We start from the raw sequence: 22273 nt of genomic DNA, 5'->3' as shown, positions 1-22273 counted from the left end.
ACAACCATGGCTAAGAAAACGTGAGCAAGGTGGTTACAAATGCATGAACAAGATACAAACATCAAACCCGAAACCATTTTCTGAAAATTATTTGAACCAAACTGTGCATACACGACACACACATATATATTCACTGACATGGTGCGAAAAATAGGAAGAAAACATGCCTTTCACCGATGCAAATAAAGAGCTAAGTGCGTAGGACGTTTCCGGAACGACGATTGGACGAAAACTTGACAAAACGTTCAAAAGTTGGCAATGGAGGCTTGAAGGTTTCTGCTGAAAATGTGAGAATGGGGTGGAAGAAGAAGGTGTCGGCTGATGGAGTTAGAGTAGGATAGGTTTTTGTTTTAAATTTTGATAATTAGGAATAATCTAGGATAATAACTAACATAAAATAATTAGGTAGATAATATAACATAAATATAAGATTTTAAACTTTTAAAAATACAAAATAATCTGATATAAAAGATAAATCCCAAAATATAAATTTAAAGGATTTTTAAACATTAGTAAAAAGTCATTATTTTGGCTTATTTTGAATAAAAACGGACTCCTAAAATTATATAAAATTAAATACTAAAAATTTTGAGGAACTAAAACTCAAAATAATATTTTTGGGCTCTAAAAAGGCTCATGAAATAAATTGGATAGAAAGTTGTCATCTCGTCCGTCCACGGTCCCGTCTACGCGATAAAATAATTAAAATACTAAAAATCATAAAAATCACTAATTATGGGTTAAATGCTTAAAAATAAATTAAATCATGCACAAATAATTCAAATAATTATTTAACCCATAAATCATAAATTTAAATAATTAAATACCCTAATTATGCATGCGGATTTACGTATTTAAAAATACCGGGTGTTACACTAAGTCAGCGCACTTTTTGCTAGTAAGGACGAATTTCTCTATGACTCAGTATGCGGAGTTGTATATCCGGGAGATAGTCAGACTACATGGTATCCCTGTTTCCATAGTGTCTGATAGAGATCCGCGGTTTACTTCGACTTTTTGGAAGAGTCTTCATTCAGCTTTGGGAACGAAGCTTTTGTTTAGCACTGTCTTTCACCCACAGACGGATGGACAGTCCGAGAGGGTGATTCAGATTCTAGAGGACCTACTGAGGGCCTGTGTTATTGACTTCCACGACAGTTGGGAGTCGAGGTTACCATTGGTGGAGTTTGCTTATAACAATAGCTATCAGGCCACCATTGGTATGGCGACTTACGAGGCACTCTATGGGAGACCGTGTAGATCACCGATCTTATGGACCGAGATTGGTGAGAGGTCAGAGTTGGGACTCGAGATTGTTCAGCGGACTGCCGAGGTTGTAGCCAAGATCCGCGATAGGATGAGGACTGCACAGAGTAGGCAGAAGAGTTATGCTGACCATAGGAGGAGAGACTTGGAGTTCTCGGTGGGAGATCATGTGTTTGTCCGAGTAGCTCCTATGAAGGGTGTAATGAGATTTGGGAAGAAAGGGAAATTAGCACCTAAATTTTTAGGACCCTTCGAGATATTGGACAGAGTAGGAGCATTGGCTTATAGGGTGGCCTTGCCTCCTAAGCTTGATGGAGTTCATAACTTCTTTCATGTATCGATGCTGAGGAAGTACGTCTCGAATCCGTCGCATGTGCTTAGCGTGGAACCTCTTCAGTTATCTCCTCACATGACGTATGAGGAGAGGCCCATCCAGATTTTGGATCGACAGGAAAGGAGACTCCGTAACAAGTCGATTCCAATGGTCAAAGTGAGATGGCAGAATCATTCAGAGGAAGAGGCCACTTGGAAAGCAGAGGCAGATATCAGGACTCGTTATCCAGAGCTTTTTGGTAAGTCCTGATGAAACGACCCTAACTCTATAATTAATAAATAAATATGCGGAAATTTTTTTTTTTTTTTTATACTTACTAATTAAAAGATGTACATATATGCCCATACATATATGCACAGAATAAAAAGATTTAAAAAATAAATAAATAATTAAATACTTAAATAAAAATGCATTCTTTAAAATAAAATAAATATCTGAGTCAAACATTTAATTAAAAATACTGCATAAATAAAATGATTAAAATTTGCATTCACTGACAATATTCAATAAAATATTCAAAACTCACAACCACTGAAAAAAATAATATAAAATGTGTAACGTGCTGACATAATCAAAAACATGCATGTGACTCAGACATCTATTACGGTCACGGGGTCACTGCATGTCCGCTCATAGGTCCTCGCCGCCGGTAGGAGCTACATCCTCCTCTACGAACTCACCTGCACCATACCAGTGTAATGAGCCTAGAGGCCCAACATGCTAACATAACAAGGGTTTAAAATAATTTAAACCAATTTAATACTAATACATACATATAATGAATGAGCATGCTTAAAAATATCATGACATAAACATAACTTAAATTAACATAGACATACATAATACATAACATTGTTGAGCAAGGTAATTTTCTAACATCGCATGGTTGTATCCGTAGTGTAACCTTAAATCATACATTAAATACTGATCAGCGTGGAAACCAACGTACGTGGCGATGACGAATCACCTCTTAAATTGGCAGTAAACTGCCCTTCAATAGTTCACATATGGGGACGAATCCCCCTTAAATTGTCACACTACTTCAAATTTCAACATAAAATATTTTATTCTTGCTCAACCTTAAACATTTAATTATGCAAAAAATTATTTCATGAATGCATGTACTTAAATAAAATGTGTGTCCTTCATATATAATTAATTTAATTTCTTACTAACATATAAATATTAAAATAACTTCAATACATAAAAATAATTATATATATAATCAGGACACGTGAAATTTTCTCATGGATTGTACTGGACTGCTGGCCCTAAACTCTCAAGCCCATTTACTTAAATCTGGCCCATTAATACTGAGACTGACCCATTAACATACTTAAGCCCAATAAAAATTATTCTAAGCCCAATTAAATAATTAAAGCTCATTAAAACATTCTAGGCTCAATAACAACTTAAACTGGCCCAATGGGCCCAAAAGCCCAAAGATTGGCCCAATAAATTTTATGGACTCAAAAGCCCATAAAATTTATGGACTAACTTAATTAAAATTTTAAAAGCCCAAATAAAATTATTTGGGAGTCCAAATAATTTTATTTCAAATTAATTGACCCAAAGACCCATTAATTCATAAAATATTTTAAAAATAAAAAGACTCGAGCCCGGCCCACCAAACCCGGACCCGGACTCACTTAACCCAACCCACGACCCACTAACTTGACCCGGACCCAGCCCTAACCCTAAACCCGAACTCACCCTCTCCTCCCCCTCTTGGCCGTCGCGTGCAGCAGCCCTTCTAGGGCTGCTGCTGTGACGCCCGGGGCTGAAGAGGCGGGGAGTGATCGCCGGTGCCAAGAGGTTGCACGGACAATGAGCGGCTCCTGAAAGGCTTCTAGGCGGAGGGAGACATGAATGAACCGATCCCGTGCCGGAATGAGAAGGGATTCTGAGACTGTGTAGGTATGGGACTACATAGTTGAGGAGGGTTTAAAAGATTTCATATGTACTGCTCATATTAAGAAGGTGCATCTTCTTTTCGGAAGCTCATCACATAAGAACTCCAAAGTTAAGCGTGCTTGACTTGGGGCAATTATAGGATGGGTGACCCCCTGGGAAGTTTTTCAGGGTGCGTGTGAGTGAGGACATAAGCACGCTGAAAAGACCCGTCTTGATACAGTGGGTCGTTACAAATGGTATCAGAGACGACCTCTCTTAGTACGGTATGGTTCGGGGACGAACCAAGCGGAAGCTGGTGGGCATGTGACGCCCGGGGCTGAAGAGGCGGGGAGTGATCGCCGGTGCCAAGAGGTTGCACGGACAATGAGCGGCTCCTGAAAGGCTTCTAGGCGGAGGGAGACATGAATGAACCGATCCCGTGCCGGAATGAGAGGGGATTCTGAGACTGTGTAGGTATGGGACTACATAGTTGAGGAGGGTTTTCATATGTACTGCTCATATTAAGAAGGTGCATCTTCTTTTCGGAAGCTCATCACATAAGAACTCCAAAGTTAAGCGTGCTTGACTTGGGGCAATTATAGGATGGGTGACCCCCTGGGAAGTTTTTCAGGGTGCGTGTGAGTGAGGACATAAGCACGCTGAAAAGACCCATCTTGATACAGTGGGTCGTTACAGTTGCCGCCCTGCTCCGGCCACCCCTGGCCGGAGCCCCGCCGCCCAGACGTAGCCCACGTCTGGGCGGTTCGAACCTAGCCACCGAGCCACTCCCATGCAGACCACCAACCATCAGCCGAGCCCCCTTCCCCTAGAACCCTAATCTGCGCACAAGGAGAGCAGCCCGACCTTTGTGGCCTTCCTGGGCTCGTTTGGCTCAAACCACTCGAGCCATTCGAGTTCAGGCCACACCAACACCCCCTTCTAAACCCTCGGCCAGCAGCTAGACACAACCAAGAGCAGAAAACGTGAACATGAACAAGCAATTCACACGGCCAACTCGATCTCCATGATAGCCGAAGAAATTTTCTGAAAATCTTTAAAAGTTATGATGCATACCTCATACACACTATAATAACCGATAGGTACAAAAAGATTGGAAGAAAATCATGCCTTTCACCGAAATTGAAGAGAAAAACGTGCGTGGGACAATTCCGGGACGACGGGACGACGACGACTTGCTTTGGACCTTCAAAAACGTGACTATGGTGTTCTTCCTTGGGGTCTGCTCGATGAAGAAGATGATGGAGAAGGGAGGGAGGCGGCTAAGAGGGTAATCGGTTAAGGGTTTGGGGTAGATTAGGTTAGAGTTTTTATTTTAATAAAGATAGGTTTTTAGGATAATTAAAATATATAAATAAGGGTTTTTAAATTCAAAATATATAACTTAAAACTCTAACTAACAATTAAAATCTGATAATAAATTTACAAATCCCGAAATACATAATTAAGGGAATTTTAAAAATACTAAAAAGTCAATATTTTGGCTTATTTTGAATAAAAATGGACTCCTAAAATTATATAAAATTAAATACTAAACATTTTGAGATAATAAAACTCAAAATAATATTTTAGGGCTCTAAAAAGGCTCATGAAATTAATTGGCTAGAAAGTTGTCATCTCGTCCGTCCACGGTCCCGTCTACGCGATAAAATAATTAAAATACTAAAAATCATAAAAATCACTAATTATGGGTTAAATGCTTAAAAATAAATTAAATCATGCACAAATAATTCACATAATTATTTAACCCATAAATCTAAAATTTAAATAATCAAATATCCTAATTATGCATGCGGATTTACGTATTTAAAATACCGGGTGTTACAATTCTCCCCCCCCCCCCCCCTTAAATTGAATTTCGTCCTCGAAATTAAAGTAATAACCCGAACAACTCCGGATAGGAGTCCTCATATCTACCTCGGTCTCCCAAGTAGCTTCCTCCTCCGAGTGATTCAGCCACTGGACTCTGACCATCGGTATGACTCGCGTCCTAAGCCTCCGCTCCTCCATTTCCAAGATCCGCACTGGCCTCTCCTCATACACTAGATCTGGTGGCAACTGTAAGGGCTCAAAATCCAACACATGCGACGGGTTGGAGACATATCTCCGAAGCATGGATACATGGAAAACGTTGTGCACTGCCGCTAGCCCCGGTGGTAGAGCTAAACGGTAGGCCAACGTGCCAACTCTCTCCAAGATCTCGAATGGCCCTATATACCTCGGATTAAGCTTGCCTCTCCGGCCAAAACGCACTACTCCCTTCATCGGTGACACCCTCAGGAATACGTGATCACCTACAGCGAACTCCAAATCTCGTCGTCTGGCATCTGCATAACTCTTCTGCCGACTCTAAGCTGTCCTCATCCGATCTCGAATCTGAGTCACTATGTCAGCTGTCTGCTGCACAATCTCAGGACCCAGCAAAATCCGCTCACCAACCTCATCCCAATGCACAGGAGATCTACATCTCCTCCCATACAATGCTGCATAAGGAGCCATACCTATAGACGACTGAAAGCTGTTGTTATAGGTAAACTCCACTAATGGCAGTCTAGTCTCCCAAGAGCCCCGAAAATCAATGACACAAGCTCTCAGAAGATCCTCGAGAACCTGGATCACTCTCTCAGACTGCCCATATGCCTGGGGATGAAATGCTGTACTGAACAAAAGCCTCGTCCCCAACGCTGTGTGCAGACTCTTCCAAAACGCAGATGTGAATCTCGGATCTCTGTCTGACACAATAGACACTGGTATGCCATGCAGTCTAACAATCTCTCTGATGTAAAGCTCTGCATACTGTGTCAAAGTATAGGTAGTCCTCACCGGCAAGAAATGAGCTGACTTGGTGAGTCTATCCACAATCACCCAAATCGCTGTGCAACCTCTGGCACTCCTCGGTAAGCCAACCACAAAGTCCATCGTAATATTCTCCCATTTCCATTTCGGAATAGGAAGAGGTCTAAGAAGTCCTGCTGGACGCTGATGCTCTGCCTTGACTTGCTGACAAGTCAAGCACTCTGACACCACACTACCGGTGTCACTCTTCATCCCGGGCCACCAATACAATAGCTGCAAATCTTGGTACATCTTCATACTTTCGGGGTGAATGGAGTACGGAGATGTGTGAGCCTCTGCTAAAATCTCAGCTCTCAACTGATCGACGTTCGGTACCCACATCCTACCACGGTACTGAACGATACCATCCTCCACTGTATACAAGAGGTTACCTCTAGCCTCATCTCTCTATCTCCATCGCTGCAACTCCTCATCAGTAGACTGTCCCTCTCTAATCCGATCTCGCAGAACTGGCTGCACCGTCAACACTGACAAGCTCGGTGCATGGCCACTCAGATAACACTCCAAGCCAAATCTCTGGATCTCGCTCTGTAGTGGTAACTGTACGGTCAAACATGATACCACTGACGACTTCTGACTCAAAGCATCGGCAACTACATTAGCTTTACCCGGATGGTAGCTAATGTCACAGTCATAGTCCTTCACCAACTCCAACCATCTGCGCTGTCTCATGTTCAACTCCTTCTGTGTGAAGAAGTACTTGAGACTCTTGTGGTCTGTGAAAATCTTGCACTTCTCGCCATACAGATAGTGCCTCCAGATTTTCAAAGCGAAAACCACTGCTGCCAACTCCAAGTCATGCGTCGGGTAGTTCTGCTCATGAATCTTCAGCTGCCTTAACGCATACGCAATAACCTTATCACACTGCATAAGTACTGCGCCTAAACCCAGTTTAGACGCGTCGGTGTACACCACTAACTCCTCGTGTGGTACTGTCATCGCTAACACTGGTGCAGTAGTGAGTGCTTTCTTCAGCTGATCGAAGCTCCTCTGACAGTCTGAACTCCAGATAAACTTCGCATTCTTCTTGGTTAAGGAAGTCAAGGGTACTGCAATAGAGGAAAAACCCTTGATGAACTTCCTATAATACCCTGCCAAACCCAAGAAACTGCGAATCTCTGAAGCATTCTTCGGAATACCCCAATTCTGCACTGCCTCAACCTTAGACTGATCAACTGCAATCCCATCTCTCGAAATAATGTGGCCAAGAAATGCCACCTGCTCAAGCCAAAACTCACACTTGCTGAACTTGGCATACAACCGATGCTCTCTCAAAGTCTGCAAGTCTGTCTGAAGATGCTGTCTATGCTCCTCGATGCTCCTAGAATAGATCAAGATATCATCAATGAATACTATGATGAACTGATCTAGATACGGCTAAAAGACTCGGTTCATGAGATCCATGAAAACCGCTGGAGCATTGGTCATCCCAAATGGCATCACTAAGAACTCGTAATGCCCATATCGTGTCCTAAAAGCAGTCTTGGATACATCTGCATCTCTAACACGCAACTGATGATAACCAGATCGCAGTTCGATCTTGGAGAACACCTAAGCTCCCTGCAACTGGTCAAATAAATCCTCTATCCTCGGCAATGGATACTTGTTCTTCATTGTGACCCTGTTGAGCTCCCGGTAATCGATGCACAGTCTCATACTGCCATCCTTCTTCTTCACAAATAACACCGGAGCTCCCCACGGAAAAAAGCTAGGACGAACAAAGCCTTTCTCTAACAACTCCTGAATCTGTTCCTTCAACTCTTTCATCTCGGTAGGAGCAAGTCTGTACGGTGCCTTAGAGATAGGCCCGGTGTCTGGCACTAAGTCGATGCTGAACTCCACATCTCTCACTGGTGGAATTCCTGCAAAATCCTCCGAAAAGACATCCGGAAAGTCACGAACCACCTCTATCTCTGATAATGATCTGCTAGATGGCTCTGAAGTCGTGACAATACTCGCTAGAAACCCCTGGCAACCCCGTCTCAACAACTTCCTCGCCTGAATAAGAAATATCACCTGAGGCATATCACTGCTCTGAGATGCATGAAAAGTGAACGGGTCGCCTACTGTAGGTCTCACTGACACTGATCTCCGACGAAAATCAATCGAAGCTCCATTGACTGTCAACCAGTCCATACCCAAAATCAAATCGAATCCCTTCAAGGGAAAAACCACCACATCTGCTCGAATGGAGTGTCCCTATAGCTCCAACTCCAGTCCTCGAATAACCTTCGAGGTAGAAATAATCTGCCCTGACAGCATAGTAACATCATACCCACTGTCACTACTCTCAGGTGTGATGCCTACCCGCCTGATAAACTCCAGGGAGATAAACAAATGCGTAGCCCCTGAATCTAGCAATGCAAACGTGGAGTTGCCTCCAACTAGAATTCTCCCTGCACGCAGAAAATTCCCAACAGATTCATACCACTACTAAATTTTCCCTAACGAGTCACTACTACTTCTTAATTCTAATCACAAGTAAAACATGTTTTCTATTCTAACATGCAGTTAAATAACCCAAATAACAATAATTCCAAATTAAAGACTAAATTTTTAACCAAAGGAAAATTATTAAAATGCTAGGGATAAGATATATCGGTGATCAAAGAGGTGTCTGGATCTACCTCCTCGGCCTGCATCACAAACACCCTACCAGCGGTGTTCTTCTTCCTCGGGCAGTTAGCTATCTGATGCCCTGGCTCCCTACAGTGGTAGCAAACTCCTGCTCCCAATAGGCAAGGTCCCGAATGCATCTTCTGGCACTTCGGGCAAGTAGGATAAGTTATGGCATTAGGGGCCCTGCCCCTCTACTGCTGCGGCCTCTGCTGCTGTGGCCTCTGCTGTGGATTTGGGCCCTTAGCCGGCCCTGTATACTGCTTCTTCGCAGGAGGCTGCAAAGATGGTCGCTGATACCCAACCTGAAACTGCCTCTTCCCCTGCTGCTCTCTCTGAATCTCTCTCCGACCCTCCTCGGAACGCAAGGCTCTACTGACTGCAGACTCATAAGTAAGGACGTCTGCCATGCAAACATCATGCTTGATATCCACCCTCAAACCCTCCACAAACTGCCTTAACTTATCTGGTGGACTATCTGAAATCAGAGGCACAAAGCGACAGCCCCGCTCGAACTGGCTCACGTACTCCACAACAGACCTGTCCCCCGTCGAAGACTCATAAACTCCCGGATCATGCGACTGCGCACATCCTCTGTGAAGTACTTGGCGTAGAAGATACGCCTAAACTCTGTCCATGTCAGTGTAGGAAGGTGAACTCCCCTGACAGCACCCTCCCACCAAAGCGCTGCATCACCCCTCAGCATGTACGTCGCACAGTTCACCCGGTCGGTGTCTATGATCCCCATATAAGCAAAGATGGACTCCAGAGAGCGAATCCATCCCTCAGCCACCAAAGGATCGGTGGTACCAACAAACTCCTTGGGTCCCTTCTTCTGGAACCTCTCAGCCACATCCTCCTCATGGGATAACCTCGGGCGAACAGCCTGCTGCTCTAACAGAGCAGTAATCCCTGCCATCATATTCGCATTGGCCTGCTCCAATGCTGCTAGAGGGTTCTGCGGAGGTGGAGGTGGAGGTGGAGGTGTAGGTGGAGATCCCCCATGTCTGTTCATCGGTCTGGGAGGCATTCTGCACCACCACATATTTCTTTACGTAAATCGCCATGCATAACTAAGCTGTTAAAATTAATGCTAACTTAAATTCTAAAAATTAAATCATGCTATAAACACTTAAAACTTACAGACCGGTAGCGTGGATTTCTGAGCTCGCATAACAGTAATGACCCCTCCAAGAACCGTGCTCTGATACCAACTGAAACAACCCTAACTCTATAATTAATAAATAAATATGCGGAAAAATTTTTTTTTTTTTTTTATACTTACTAATTAAAAGATGTACATATATGCCCATACATATATGCACAGAATAAAAAGATTTTAAAAAATAAATAAATAAATAAATAATTAAATACTTAAATAAAAATGCATTCTTTAAAATAAAATAAATATCTGATTCAAAATTTTAATTAAAAATACTGCATAAATAAAATAATTAAAATTTGCATGCACTGACAATATTCAATAAAATATTCAAAACTCACAACCACTGAAAAAATAATATAAAATGTGTAACGTGCTGACATAATCAAAAACATGCATGTGACTCAGACATCTATCACGGTCACGGGGTCACTGCATGTCCGCTCATAGGTCCTCCCCGCCGGTAGGAGCTACATCCTCCTCTACGAACTCACTTGCACCATACCATTGTAGTGAGCCTAGAGGCCCAACATGCTAACATAACAAGGGTTTAAAATAATTTAAAATAATTAAATACTAATACATACATATACATGAATGAGCATGCTTAAAAATATCATGACATAAACATAACTTAAATTAACATAGACATACATAATACATAACATTGTTGAGCAAGGTAATTTTCTAACATCGCATGGTTGTATCCATAGTGTAACCTTAAATCATACATTAAATACTGATCAGCGTAAAAACCAACGTACGTGGCGGTGACGAATCACCTCTTAAATTGGCAGTAAACTGCCCTTCAATAGTTCACATATGGGGACGAATCCCCCTTAAATTGTCACACTATTTCAACTTCCAACATAAAATATTTTATTCTTGCTCAACCTTAAACATTTAATTATGCATAAAATTATTTCATGAATGCATGTACTTAAATAAAATGTGTGTCCTTCATATATAATTAATTTAATTTCCTACTAACATATAAATATTAAAATAACTTCAATGCATAAAAATAATTATATATATAATCAGGACACGTGAAATTTTCTCATGGATTGTACTGGACTGCTGGCCCTAAACTCTCAAGCCCATTTACTTAAATATGGCCCATTAACACTGAGACTGGCCCATTAACATACTTAAGCCCAATAAAAATTATTCTAAGACCAATTAAATAATTAAAGCCCATTAAAACATTCTAGGCCCAATAACAACTTAAACTGGCCCAATGGGCCCAAAAGCCCAAAAATTGGCCCAATAACTTTTATGGACTCAAAAGCCCATAAAATTTATGGACTAACTTAACTAAAATTTTAAAAGACCAAATAAAATTATTTGGGAGTCCAAATAATTTTATTTCAAATTAATTGACCCAAAGACCCATTAATTCATAAAATATTTTAAAAATAAAAAGACTCAAGCCCGGCCCACCAAAACTGGACCCGGACTCACTTAACCCGACCCACGACCCACTGACTTGACCCGAACCCAAGAACCCGACCCGGACCCAGCCCTAACCCTAAACCCGAACTCACCCTCTCCTCCCCCTCTTGGCCGCCGCGTGCAGCAGCCCTTCTAGGGCTGCTGCCGCCCTGCTCCGGCCACCCCTGGCCGGAGCCCCGCCGCCCAGACATAGCCCACATCTGGGCGGTTCGAACCTAGCCACCAAGCCACTCCCATGCAGACCACCAACCATCAGCCGAGCCCCCTTCCCCTAGAACCCTAATCTGCACACAAGGAGAGCAGCCCGACCTTTGTGGCCTTCCTGGGCTCGTTTGGCTCAAACCACTCGAGCCATTCGAGTCCAGGCCACACCAACACCCCCTTCTAGACCCTTGGCCAGCAGCTAGACACAACCAAGAGCAGAAAACGTGAACATGAACAAGCAATTCACAAGGCCAACTCGATCTCCATGATAGCCGAAGAAATTTTCTGAAAATCTTTAAAAGTTATGATGCATACCTCATACACACACTATAATAACCGATAGGTACAAAAAGATTGGAAGAAAATCATGCCTTTCACCGAAATTGAAGAGAAAAACGTGCGTGGGACGATTCCGGGACGACGGGACGACGACGACTTGCTTTGGACCTTCAAAAACGTGGCTATGGTGTTCTTCCTTGGGGTCTGCTCGATGAAGAAGATGATGGAGAAGGGAGGGAGGCGGCTAAGAGGGTAATCGGTTAAGGGTTTGGGGTAGATTAGGTTAGAGTTTTTATTTTAATAAAGATAGGTTTTTAGGATAATTAAAATATATAAATAAGGGTTTTTAAATTCAAAATATATAACTTAAAACTCTAACTAACAATTAAAATCTGATAATAAATTTACAAATCCCGAAATACATAATTAAGGGAATTTTAAAAATACTAAAAAGTCAATATTTTGGCTTATTTTGAATAAAAATGGACTCCTAAAATTATATAAAATTAAATACTAAAAATTTTGAGATAATAAAACTCAAAATAATATTTTAGGGCTCTAAAAAGGCTCATGAAATTAATTGGCTAGAAAGTTGTCATCTCGTCCGTCCACGGTCCCGTCTACGCGATAAAATAATTAAAATACTAAAAATCATAAAAATCACTAATTATGGGTTAAATGCTTAAAAATAAATTAAATCATGCACAAATAATTCACATAATTATTTAACCCATAAATCTAAAATTTAAATAATTAAATATCCTAATTATGCATGCGGATTTACGTATTTAAAATACCAGGTGTTACACCTGAATTTCGAGGACGAAATTCCATATTAGGGAGGGAGGAATTGTGACGTCTAAAATTTCTTAATTTAATTTGCATGCCTAAATTAGTCTTTAATATTTATTATTTTAATTAATTTAATTATTTTAATTTGTGATTAATTGGCTAAATATTATATTTTCTTGCGCGATAGAATTTATTATTTCTAACTTTTGCAAAAAAATAGTATTTTTATTTCCAGCTTAGTAAAATCGAATTTAATATTTTAAATTAGGATTTTTAAACTTGCTAATTATAGGTGCGATTTATTTCCAGTCAAAAATTGCCAAGTGTGGTGCTTTGAATTTTTATTCAACTATTTTCTCACCTAGGGTTTGCCTAATCTAAAGAGCCAAGATCAAATCCTAGCCACACATATGCTCCTACTTAAATTAAACCTAGCTTCTAAATTTGTAACACACACACACACACCATAACACACTCACTAGCCGTGAGATAGAGCAGGGGCGATTCTTCTTGCATTTTTCTCTTGCAATCTTCTTCCTTTGATCTTTCTTTTCTTCATTTCTTTGTTGTAATTCATCCCTTAGCTAGTTGGAAGGATTATTGAGCTCCATCTTCATAGATTTCAGCTCAAAAATCCAACCCAAGTTGCAATTTCTGTTCGGCCGAGAAGAACCAGAATTTTCTTGCTTTCATTTTCGATTTTCTTGCTTGAATTGTTAGGCAAGTTTATGGTTTCTTCTCTATGCATTATATCTTATTAATATGAGTCTTGTATGGTGTTAGGTTTTGTGCAAAATATGTCCTTGTTCCAGCCGTGCCCTGCTTCTTTTGTGCATTACGTTTTCTGCCCATTCCCTTTGCTTGCATTTCGGTTTTAGCAAGTCATGCATTTAAAGTGTTTGTTATATGTTCATTGTGACAATGTGAGTCTTGTTGATGCTAATGCTGTCAAATTTTTCAGAAAATGTCTTGCATTGCATTTCTGAATTCTTGTGGTTTGGTTGCTTGGTGGATTGGTTTGGTGATTTAGGAACTACCACGGGTGATATGTAGTTCACGGGGTAGTATATAGGATGGCTCGATGTGGTTATTGGTTGTTGGCAAGTTTCAATTCTAGAGAAAGTGTAAGTACAGAATTTTTTTGGTTAAGGCTTTCTGTCCAGAACTCGATCCTTATAGCAAGTTTAGGCTCGGGTTTTGGCTAAAGGCTCGGGTTTAGAATTAGTCTAAGATGTTAGGAATATGCCGGTTCGAGCGGAAATGAATTTTGTTAAGTTTTGGTTGAGTTTTAAGCTTAAGAAAAGAGGGTGTGCAGAATTGGCTTTCACCTCATGTAGTTGCTGTCCGGAAAATATTTTTTTTAAACGGGGTTTAGGCTCGGGTTTTGGCTAAGGGCTCGGGTCTGGGATTAGTTTAGGATGTTTAGAAGATGTCGGTTCAAGCGGGAATTAATTCGGTTAAGTCTCGGTCGAGTTCTATATTTTTCATCTTAGGTGCGCAGAATCTGTCAACTCTCTTGGGCTGCTGTCCGAAAAACCTTTCTTTAAAAATAGCTTGCTTAGGAAATAAATTCCGAGGATGAATTTTCTACTTAGTTCTAAGTGTCGTGGAGTAGTGGCTTCAAGCGGAATCATTTTTGGTTAAGTATCGAGTGAGTTATAGATTTTACGGGCAAACCGCTCAAGTTAGTCGTAAGTGCCAAGTATGGGTTAAACTTTATACCCCTTTGGTTTAGTCCCTAAATCACCATTCCGGTTGTCTTTGTTTGAGTCTTATGCATGATCATCAATCATATATTCACGTCTACGACATATTTACATGTGCGTCATATTCTTATTTGCATGCTAAGTCCATATTCATGTACGAAAGAAAGAAATTTCGAACGAAGTGAGTTGGTTGTGAATACAGTAAAAATTCACGTGTTTGGACGGGCTGGGAGACGTCTTAGCTTCCCTTACCAAAATTCATGTGTATGGACGGGCTAGGAGAAATCTTAGTTTCCCATACCAACCATCGGGCAAGACGGGTCGGGAATTCATCCTGACTTCCTTGCGGCATAGTGCACTGCAGCCATGATCATGATCGAAACCGTTAAGTCACAATCCAAGGATCTAAGTTCACAGTTCAGATGATATGTTCACAGTTTCAGTTCAAGCCAATTATATTCATGTTCAATATATGATATTCAGATTATTTCAGTTACTCATGTTCCGACTTAGCAATGCATTTGTCTCATTCATTTACACGTGATTTATTCAGAGATCACTTATTTAAGTTTCAGGGCCCCAAAATATATTTTTATTACAAGCTATTTTTCATGTGTCTGTGCTTGTATTTATTTAGTACTCGTTATCCCCCCATATTTTTGCTGAGTCTTTTTGGCTCACTACACTCATTGTTTTTCAGGTGATGACTACTATTTAGAGGCAGAGGGGCAGGATCCCCAGGTCGACGTTGCCGGCGGTGCAGGCCCCTGACCGACGTGCTTCTTAGTTGTTCAAACTCTGATTTATTTATTTATATCGCTTTAGTCATTTGAGTCAAACATTGTTACGTCAAATTCAGTACTTCGCAGGAGGAGTTTCCCTGCCTTATGATATTGTTGTGTAAACTTTAACTGTGGTTGTTCGACAACCGTTTGAGATTTATTTCTATGTTTGGATTATTTATTATTCGTGTTCAAGTTTATTATTACTTGTTTACTTGTTTAGTTATTTGTGTCAAGTGTGTCAGTCTGGCTCGCTTTATTTTTAAAGAGTCATGCCAAAAAAAAAATTAAAATTAAAATTTTACGCATTCTTTATTTATTATTTATTTATTTAGAGTTAGGGTCGTCTCATATAATAAATAATATAAAACTCAATTATAAATGATAAACACTACGCGATGTTAGTTTTAACACACGATGTAGATGGAAGGATCAAACCGGGAACTTTTGGAAAATATTTGGGACGAAATCGGCAATGTAAAAATACTTAGTACTGAACCAAGAACTTTTGGAAAATATTTGGGACCAAACCGGGAATGTAAAAACATTTAGGACTGAACCGGAAATTTTTTGGAAACATTTGGGATAAAACCGGGAATGTCCAAACATTTAGGACTGAACCGGAAATGTGTCCAAACATTTAGGACTGAACCGGGATTTTTCCCGTATTTCATGAACCTATTGTACAAATTTATACAAGCTGATGATCAAAGAATCTAAACGACCAAATCTAACTTAACTCTTTTATACAATATTCTATTCAAAATTGAATTCAAAAATATTTAAATTGTTGTAACAAGAATTCAAATAGAGAATACTTGATCTTCTGTTGTCACAATTTGTTTTTTTCATGTGCTATGCAAACTTGTTATACGATATTGATTGATTTTTTTGCTGGTTTTCTATTGACATAAGGTGGTTTATTCGATTTGCTTTGGTTTTTCGAATCAAAATGGTGTAATAGACTTTGACCAATATATTCGAGTTTGTAGGTGAACATTCTTGAATTTTTCTGATTTTTTTTCGACATGTCCAGTAGTTTTTGGTGATTTATGGTACTTCATTCATTTTGTGATTTTTTTAGTGTTTTCTCCAATGTGATATGAGTTTTCTCCAGTTTGATCCATATTCTTTCATGTGGAGCCTGCAAAAGGCAATAAGTTCAATGATATTTGGTTGTGTATGTCTTGTTTGAGAATTGAGGCAGAATGGGCATTTTTGGGTCGTGTCTTGATTTTTCTGAAGGTGTAGTCTTATAATTCATTTTTATGTTAGCGTCAAATTAAGTTCTCTCCAAAGATAATTCTTTTACATATATATGACATACACACAAGGATGTCGATTCCCACAAGATTTTTAGTTTTTATTCAGTTTTTTTGAGTCGTGTCTTGATTTTCCTGCTAGATTTTCTTCGATTTATGTCGTGGTTTCGAACGGTGCCTTTGATTACACGTATATGGGTTAATGGCTATGTATTCTCACTTCTCAAGATGATTGACTGTGTTAGAAAGGTCAAACGAAAAGCAGATGTTGAAAGATAATGTCTACCTTGATTTTTTTTTTCATAATAAACAATTGATTCGAGGAGATAATTAGAACAAGTAAATACAAACTCGATGGCGATGTAGATTTTTATTTCACCCAATTAATAGAAAAAACCATAGGTGCTTCTGATATACAAAACAAAGCAAAGAGAATTCGAGGTCTAGAATAATTTGAATCCAGTGAAACAGTACTTAAATAGGTACAAAACCTAGGGAAAATTATATATATGAGAGTTACCACATTTTGATGTTCATTGTACCACAACTCAACTTTTATTGTATCACATCTTTTGTTATATTATACCACAGATTGTATTGTATGAAAGCGTACCACAAATTCATGAGGATTTTATATCAACTTAGCTTACATACTAATACGATGAAGCTATTTAATTAGTGATTATCCTCGCCGCACTGCATAATGCGTGCATAGTATACCACATATAGTTTAGTTGCTAATTTGGTGTTTTTTCTATTTATAAATTTTTTTGAATCCAATATAGGTTTGGTGTGCCACTAGTTTGGTGACCTTTGAATCCCATAAGAAATCACTAATTTGGTGTGCTTTTTTCTATTTATAAATTTTTTTTAGTGATGAATGCATTCATGAAATATTGGGTTGGTTTTGAAATGAAAATTGACCCTAATATTTTACTTTTTATTGCTACTCAAAGTAGGATTTTGAAAGAGTGAAATAGATTTTCTGTCAATTCAAAATTGTGTTTATTTTGATAGTCCATTGATAGAAAAAGAATTCAAACAAAATATAAATGTGGGAGCTCGATCAAGATATGCATACAATTGATATTGTTTTTTATTATCTTAATTTTGTTTTATGTTTATTATTTATGTTAGGTATTTGCATAGAATATAAGAAATGTCAATAATTTGAGTCTAATTTATATATCAAAATAGGATTATATAATCTACTAAACTTTTTTTGTTCTTTATGTTTTGTATTTGATATTGAGTTTTTTATGTTATTGAGTTTAATTATATGTGTTGGATTAACTTTAAAGTTACTTTTTTATATTTATATTGGATATGGTGATATTTTTTTATATGTTCTGAATGCAGAAATGGTTAGACAAAAAGAGAATACGGATGCGAATGAGTCTTATAGGTGGAGGAGCAAGGATGCAAAACAGTGATGTTCTTTTATCTATTTAAAAAACTTTATGAAGAAAATTGAATCGAAACTCGATGAAAATTAACCAAGGATTACGAGTGCAATGTCAAATAGTGTTGTGTTCATTTTATTTTTTAATTATTTGAGTTTCTTTTGTAAATTAGTTTTATAGATAAAAGTGTTGATATATTCTATAGAATCATTTTCACAAAATGTCAAAAATTATTGTATCGTAAAAAAGTAAATTTCACAATTAAGTATGATACAATACTGATATTAAGATATACGAACTAAGTTGTAGTTTCATCATTTATTATAATTTAACAAACTATGAAAGACTATTTTATCAAATTATTTTGTCATGTTGCCACAATTCAACCATTTTTAACATTTAATATTTTTTTCCTAACGGAAAAAGGAGAAGTTGTTACAAATCATTTGAACTTTGTTAATATAAGTGTTATGATATCATATGTTTGGGAAAATAATATATATGAGATGTACCAGATGCTGGTGTTTATTGTACTACAAATCAGCCTTTATTGTACTCCATCGGTTGTTAACATGTACCACATATTTTATGAAAGAGTATGATCGCCATACCGCAAATGTGTACATAGTATACCACATATAGTGTGTTTGTTACCACATATTAAGCAACCCTATACTACAAAGCATATGTCATTATTACTTCTCATAACTTACAAGAATAAAGATCAATTAGTATGTAAGCTCGTCGTACCGCACATTGTTACATATAATACCACAAATAACGTATGTTGTACTATTTATTAAGTAAGTATCTACGACAAATCATATGTCATTTATACTTCTCATAACTTACAAAAAGGGAGATCAATAACTAGTGAATATCCTTGTCGTAGTGCACAATGCGTATAAAGTATACCACATATAGTGTATATGCTACTATATTTGAAGCTAATATATACGACAAAGCATATGTCATTCATACTTCTGATAACTTACAAGAATAGAGATCAATAACTAATGCATGTGCTCGTGGTACCACACATTGGAAACATGTAATACTACCGATTGCGAGTTTGGTACCCTAAATTAAAGGATACGTTTGACACAATATATTTCATTCGTACTTTGTATATGCATTACAAGAATGGAGGTCAATAACTAATGATTAACACATATTTATGCATGAAATGGCTAATTTGGTAGCATATATGGTGATTACCAAACACGTGTAAATGTATCTATTGTATATGTTTGTAATATCTATGGTTAAAACAACTTTATGTATGCATCCAATGTCCTAATTTTGTAACAACAATGGTGATTAACACATGTTTACACATTAAATATCTTATTTTTTAAAATCAATGATGATTATCACATGTTTATGCATTCTAATTTTTAATTTGGTAGCATATATGGTGATTAACAAACATCTGTATATGTATCTATTGTATATGTTTATAACATCTGTGGTTAAAACAACCTTATGTATGCATCAAATGTCCTAATTTTGTAAAATCAATGGTTATTAACACGTGTTTACACATCAAATGTCTAATTTTATATAATCAATACTGATTGTCACATGTTTATGTATTTTAATGTCTAATTTTGTAGCGTATATGGTCATTAACAAACATATGTATATGTATCCATTGTATATATTTGTAACATCAATGATTAAAACAACCTTATGTATGCATCCATTGTCCTAATTTTGTAACATCAATGGTAGCGTTGGTGCGTAGTCATAAATGCAGTATTAGGTATATTAAAAGTAGTACAATGGATGAAATATGTGGTATAATAGATGCTATTTGAGGTATGTTGTCCTGTTAAATTTGATACATCTTCTATACATGTTTACCATGGTGGTGTTGTTATTTGATCAGAAACGCGGTACCGGTTATATTTTCCAGTAGTACAATAGACGAAACATGTGGTATAATAAATACTATTTGCGATATGATGTGTTGTTAAATTTGGTACAACTTTCATACATGTTTACCATGGTGGTGTTGGTGCGTGTCAGAAACGCAGTACCGGTTTTATTGATCCGTAGTACAATAGATGGAAAACAAGACTATTTGCGGTATGATGTTTTGTTGAATTTGGTACATCTTCCATACATATTTACCATGGTGGTGTTGGTACGTGGGCAGAAACACAGTACCAGTTTTATTGACCAGTAGTACATTAACTGGAAAATGAAGTACAATACGGTTCTTATTGTGGTATAATTTTATATTAAATTTGGTACGTCTTCCATAAATTTTTACTATGGTCTTGTGTAATAAAAAACTGCGTACCAGAAACGCGGTACTGATTATATTTCACAGTGGTACAATATATGGAAAATGAGGTACAATAGAGGCTATTTGCGGTATTATGTGTTGTTAAATTTGATACATCTTTCATACATGTTTATCATGGTGGTGTTGGTTCGTGGTCAGAAATATAGTACCGGTTATCTCGACCAGTAGTACAATAGATGGAAAAGGGAAGTATAATAGAGTATATTTGCAATATGATGTTCTGTTAAATTGATACATCTTCTTTACATGTTTACCGTGGTGTTGTTGGTGCAAGGTCAGAAACCCAGTACCGGTTATATTGATCAGTAGTACATTAGCTGGCAAATGAAGTATAATATGGTCTTATTGTGGTATAATGTTATGTGAAAGTTGGTACATATTCCATACATTTTTACCATCATGGTGTTGGTGTGTATTAAAATACTTAGTACCAAATATATTAACTCGTAGTACATTAGTAGACAAGTGTAGTATAAAATTGGTTTTACTTGATATAATATTTTGGTGCTAGGTCAGAAACTTATTACTAGTTGTATACTCGTAGTACATTAACATGTAAATGTAGTATAACATTGGCTATATGAAGTATCATTTTTTTTGTCAAATTTTATATAAAAGTGCGAGACAATCAATTTATAAGTGCTAACAATCATATCTAGTCAACCGACACATATTAGCGATTCAATAAATGAAAATTACACATCCATTCTAACAAAATACAGTACCAAATTTTCTATGTCCCATGGCTTCTCACTAAGTTTTGGTTCCACCTTGTTCATCACTTTTCTAAAATAAGTTGAAAAACATCGTGGCATTACATCCTTCTCAATCGACCCATTTCGCTCGTGTTCATCAATACAATTTTCATCTTCAATCATCTCTGCGTAAAAATAAAATAAAATAATATCACTAAAATATCATCACAAAATTCCCCAAAAATGTGACAAATAAAACAAAACAAGTACAAACCAGATTTTTCCTTGGTCAGGGCCATTCGTTGGTTGGTGGGCTTCCTCGGAGCCATCATCGTAGTACTCGTGTTATACGACAATCTTGATAAATGAAGAATACTTTTTCAGAAAACAATGAATAGAAAAAAATTCTTCAGAAGATGAGTAAATAACATGGACGTAGAGTAAATTATGCTAGTTTTTTTTTTCAAATATCGAACAATACACTACAACAAAAAATCGATCAACCAAATCAACACAAATAAACTTCAACGAAAAAACTAAAAGTGCACATAAACTTGCAAAAATAAGACGATAACCAGAATTTTTAGATAAAATAAATTCAAATATAAACACCAAACAACCAATAACATTGTAGGGACTGAATACCATCTTACATTTTCTGCTAGCTCACATTTATATTTACAATTGCAGAAAAACTACTTGCAACTTCTAATAACTAAAAAAAGTAATTACCCAAGGAATTAATTGTCTTTATTAACCTACTTAGATCTTCGAGTCTTCTTGACCGTTTGCATAATACAGAAATTATATCGATATCCAACAAAAAAAAATCGCATAAAATTAGCCTTAATCAAAGAGCGACACATTGGCCAACACCACCCAAACAAAAAAAAAGCTGACAAATATTACCAATGATCGTTATCTTTATCCAAACTACCTCTTTTTATTCCACAAATTTTTAAGGACGGAAGACATTTCTTATTAGAAAGACTGATGCCCATACAATCTTGCGACAAGAAATCGCTTCTATTTTTCGCATCGTATATGAATACCAAATGAATTGCAATAATCAAATGCTCAATGCTCATCGCAAGAATTTCTTATACAATGAACATGAAGATTTTTCATAAAATAAATTCAAAAATATCTTAAAATCACGTGTATGATCCACTCAACATAATTTCATCACGAAGCTTGAATACAATCTGAGTAGTGAATAACTATGTACCGTGGCAG

The 22273-nt window shown here is 37.7% G+C and overlaps 1 protein-coding gene across 1 annotated transcript; it reads left to right on the top strand.

Moving 5' to 3' along the window:
* The first annotated feature begins 1468 nt into the window (after positions 1–1468).
* On the top strand, positions 1469–15352 carry LOC140878226 (uncharacterized). The gene is made up of 2 exons (XM_073281832.1): positions 1469–1838; positions 15282–15352. The coding sequence occupies exons 1-2, from the start codon at positions 1469–1471 to the stop codon at positions 15350–15352; spliced, it is 441 nt and encodes a 146-aa protein (XP_073137933.1).
* The last annotated feature ends 6921 nt before the right edge of the window (positions 15353–22273 follow it).

Source organism: Henckelia pumila, chromosome 2, assembly GCF_033568475.1.
Source record: "Henckelia pumila isolate YLH828 chromosome 2, ASM3356847v2, whole genome shotgun sequence".
Lineage (NCBI taxonomy): Eukaryota > Viridiplantae > Streptophyta > Magnoliopsida > Lamiales > Gesneriaceae > Henckelia > Henckelia pumila.
The sequence above is the reverse complement of the archived record's forward strand: the minus strand, read 5'-3'. Positions and strand labels throughout refer to the sequence as shown.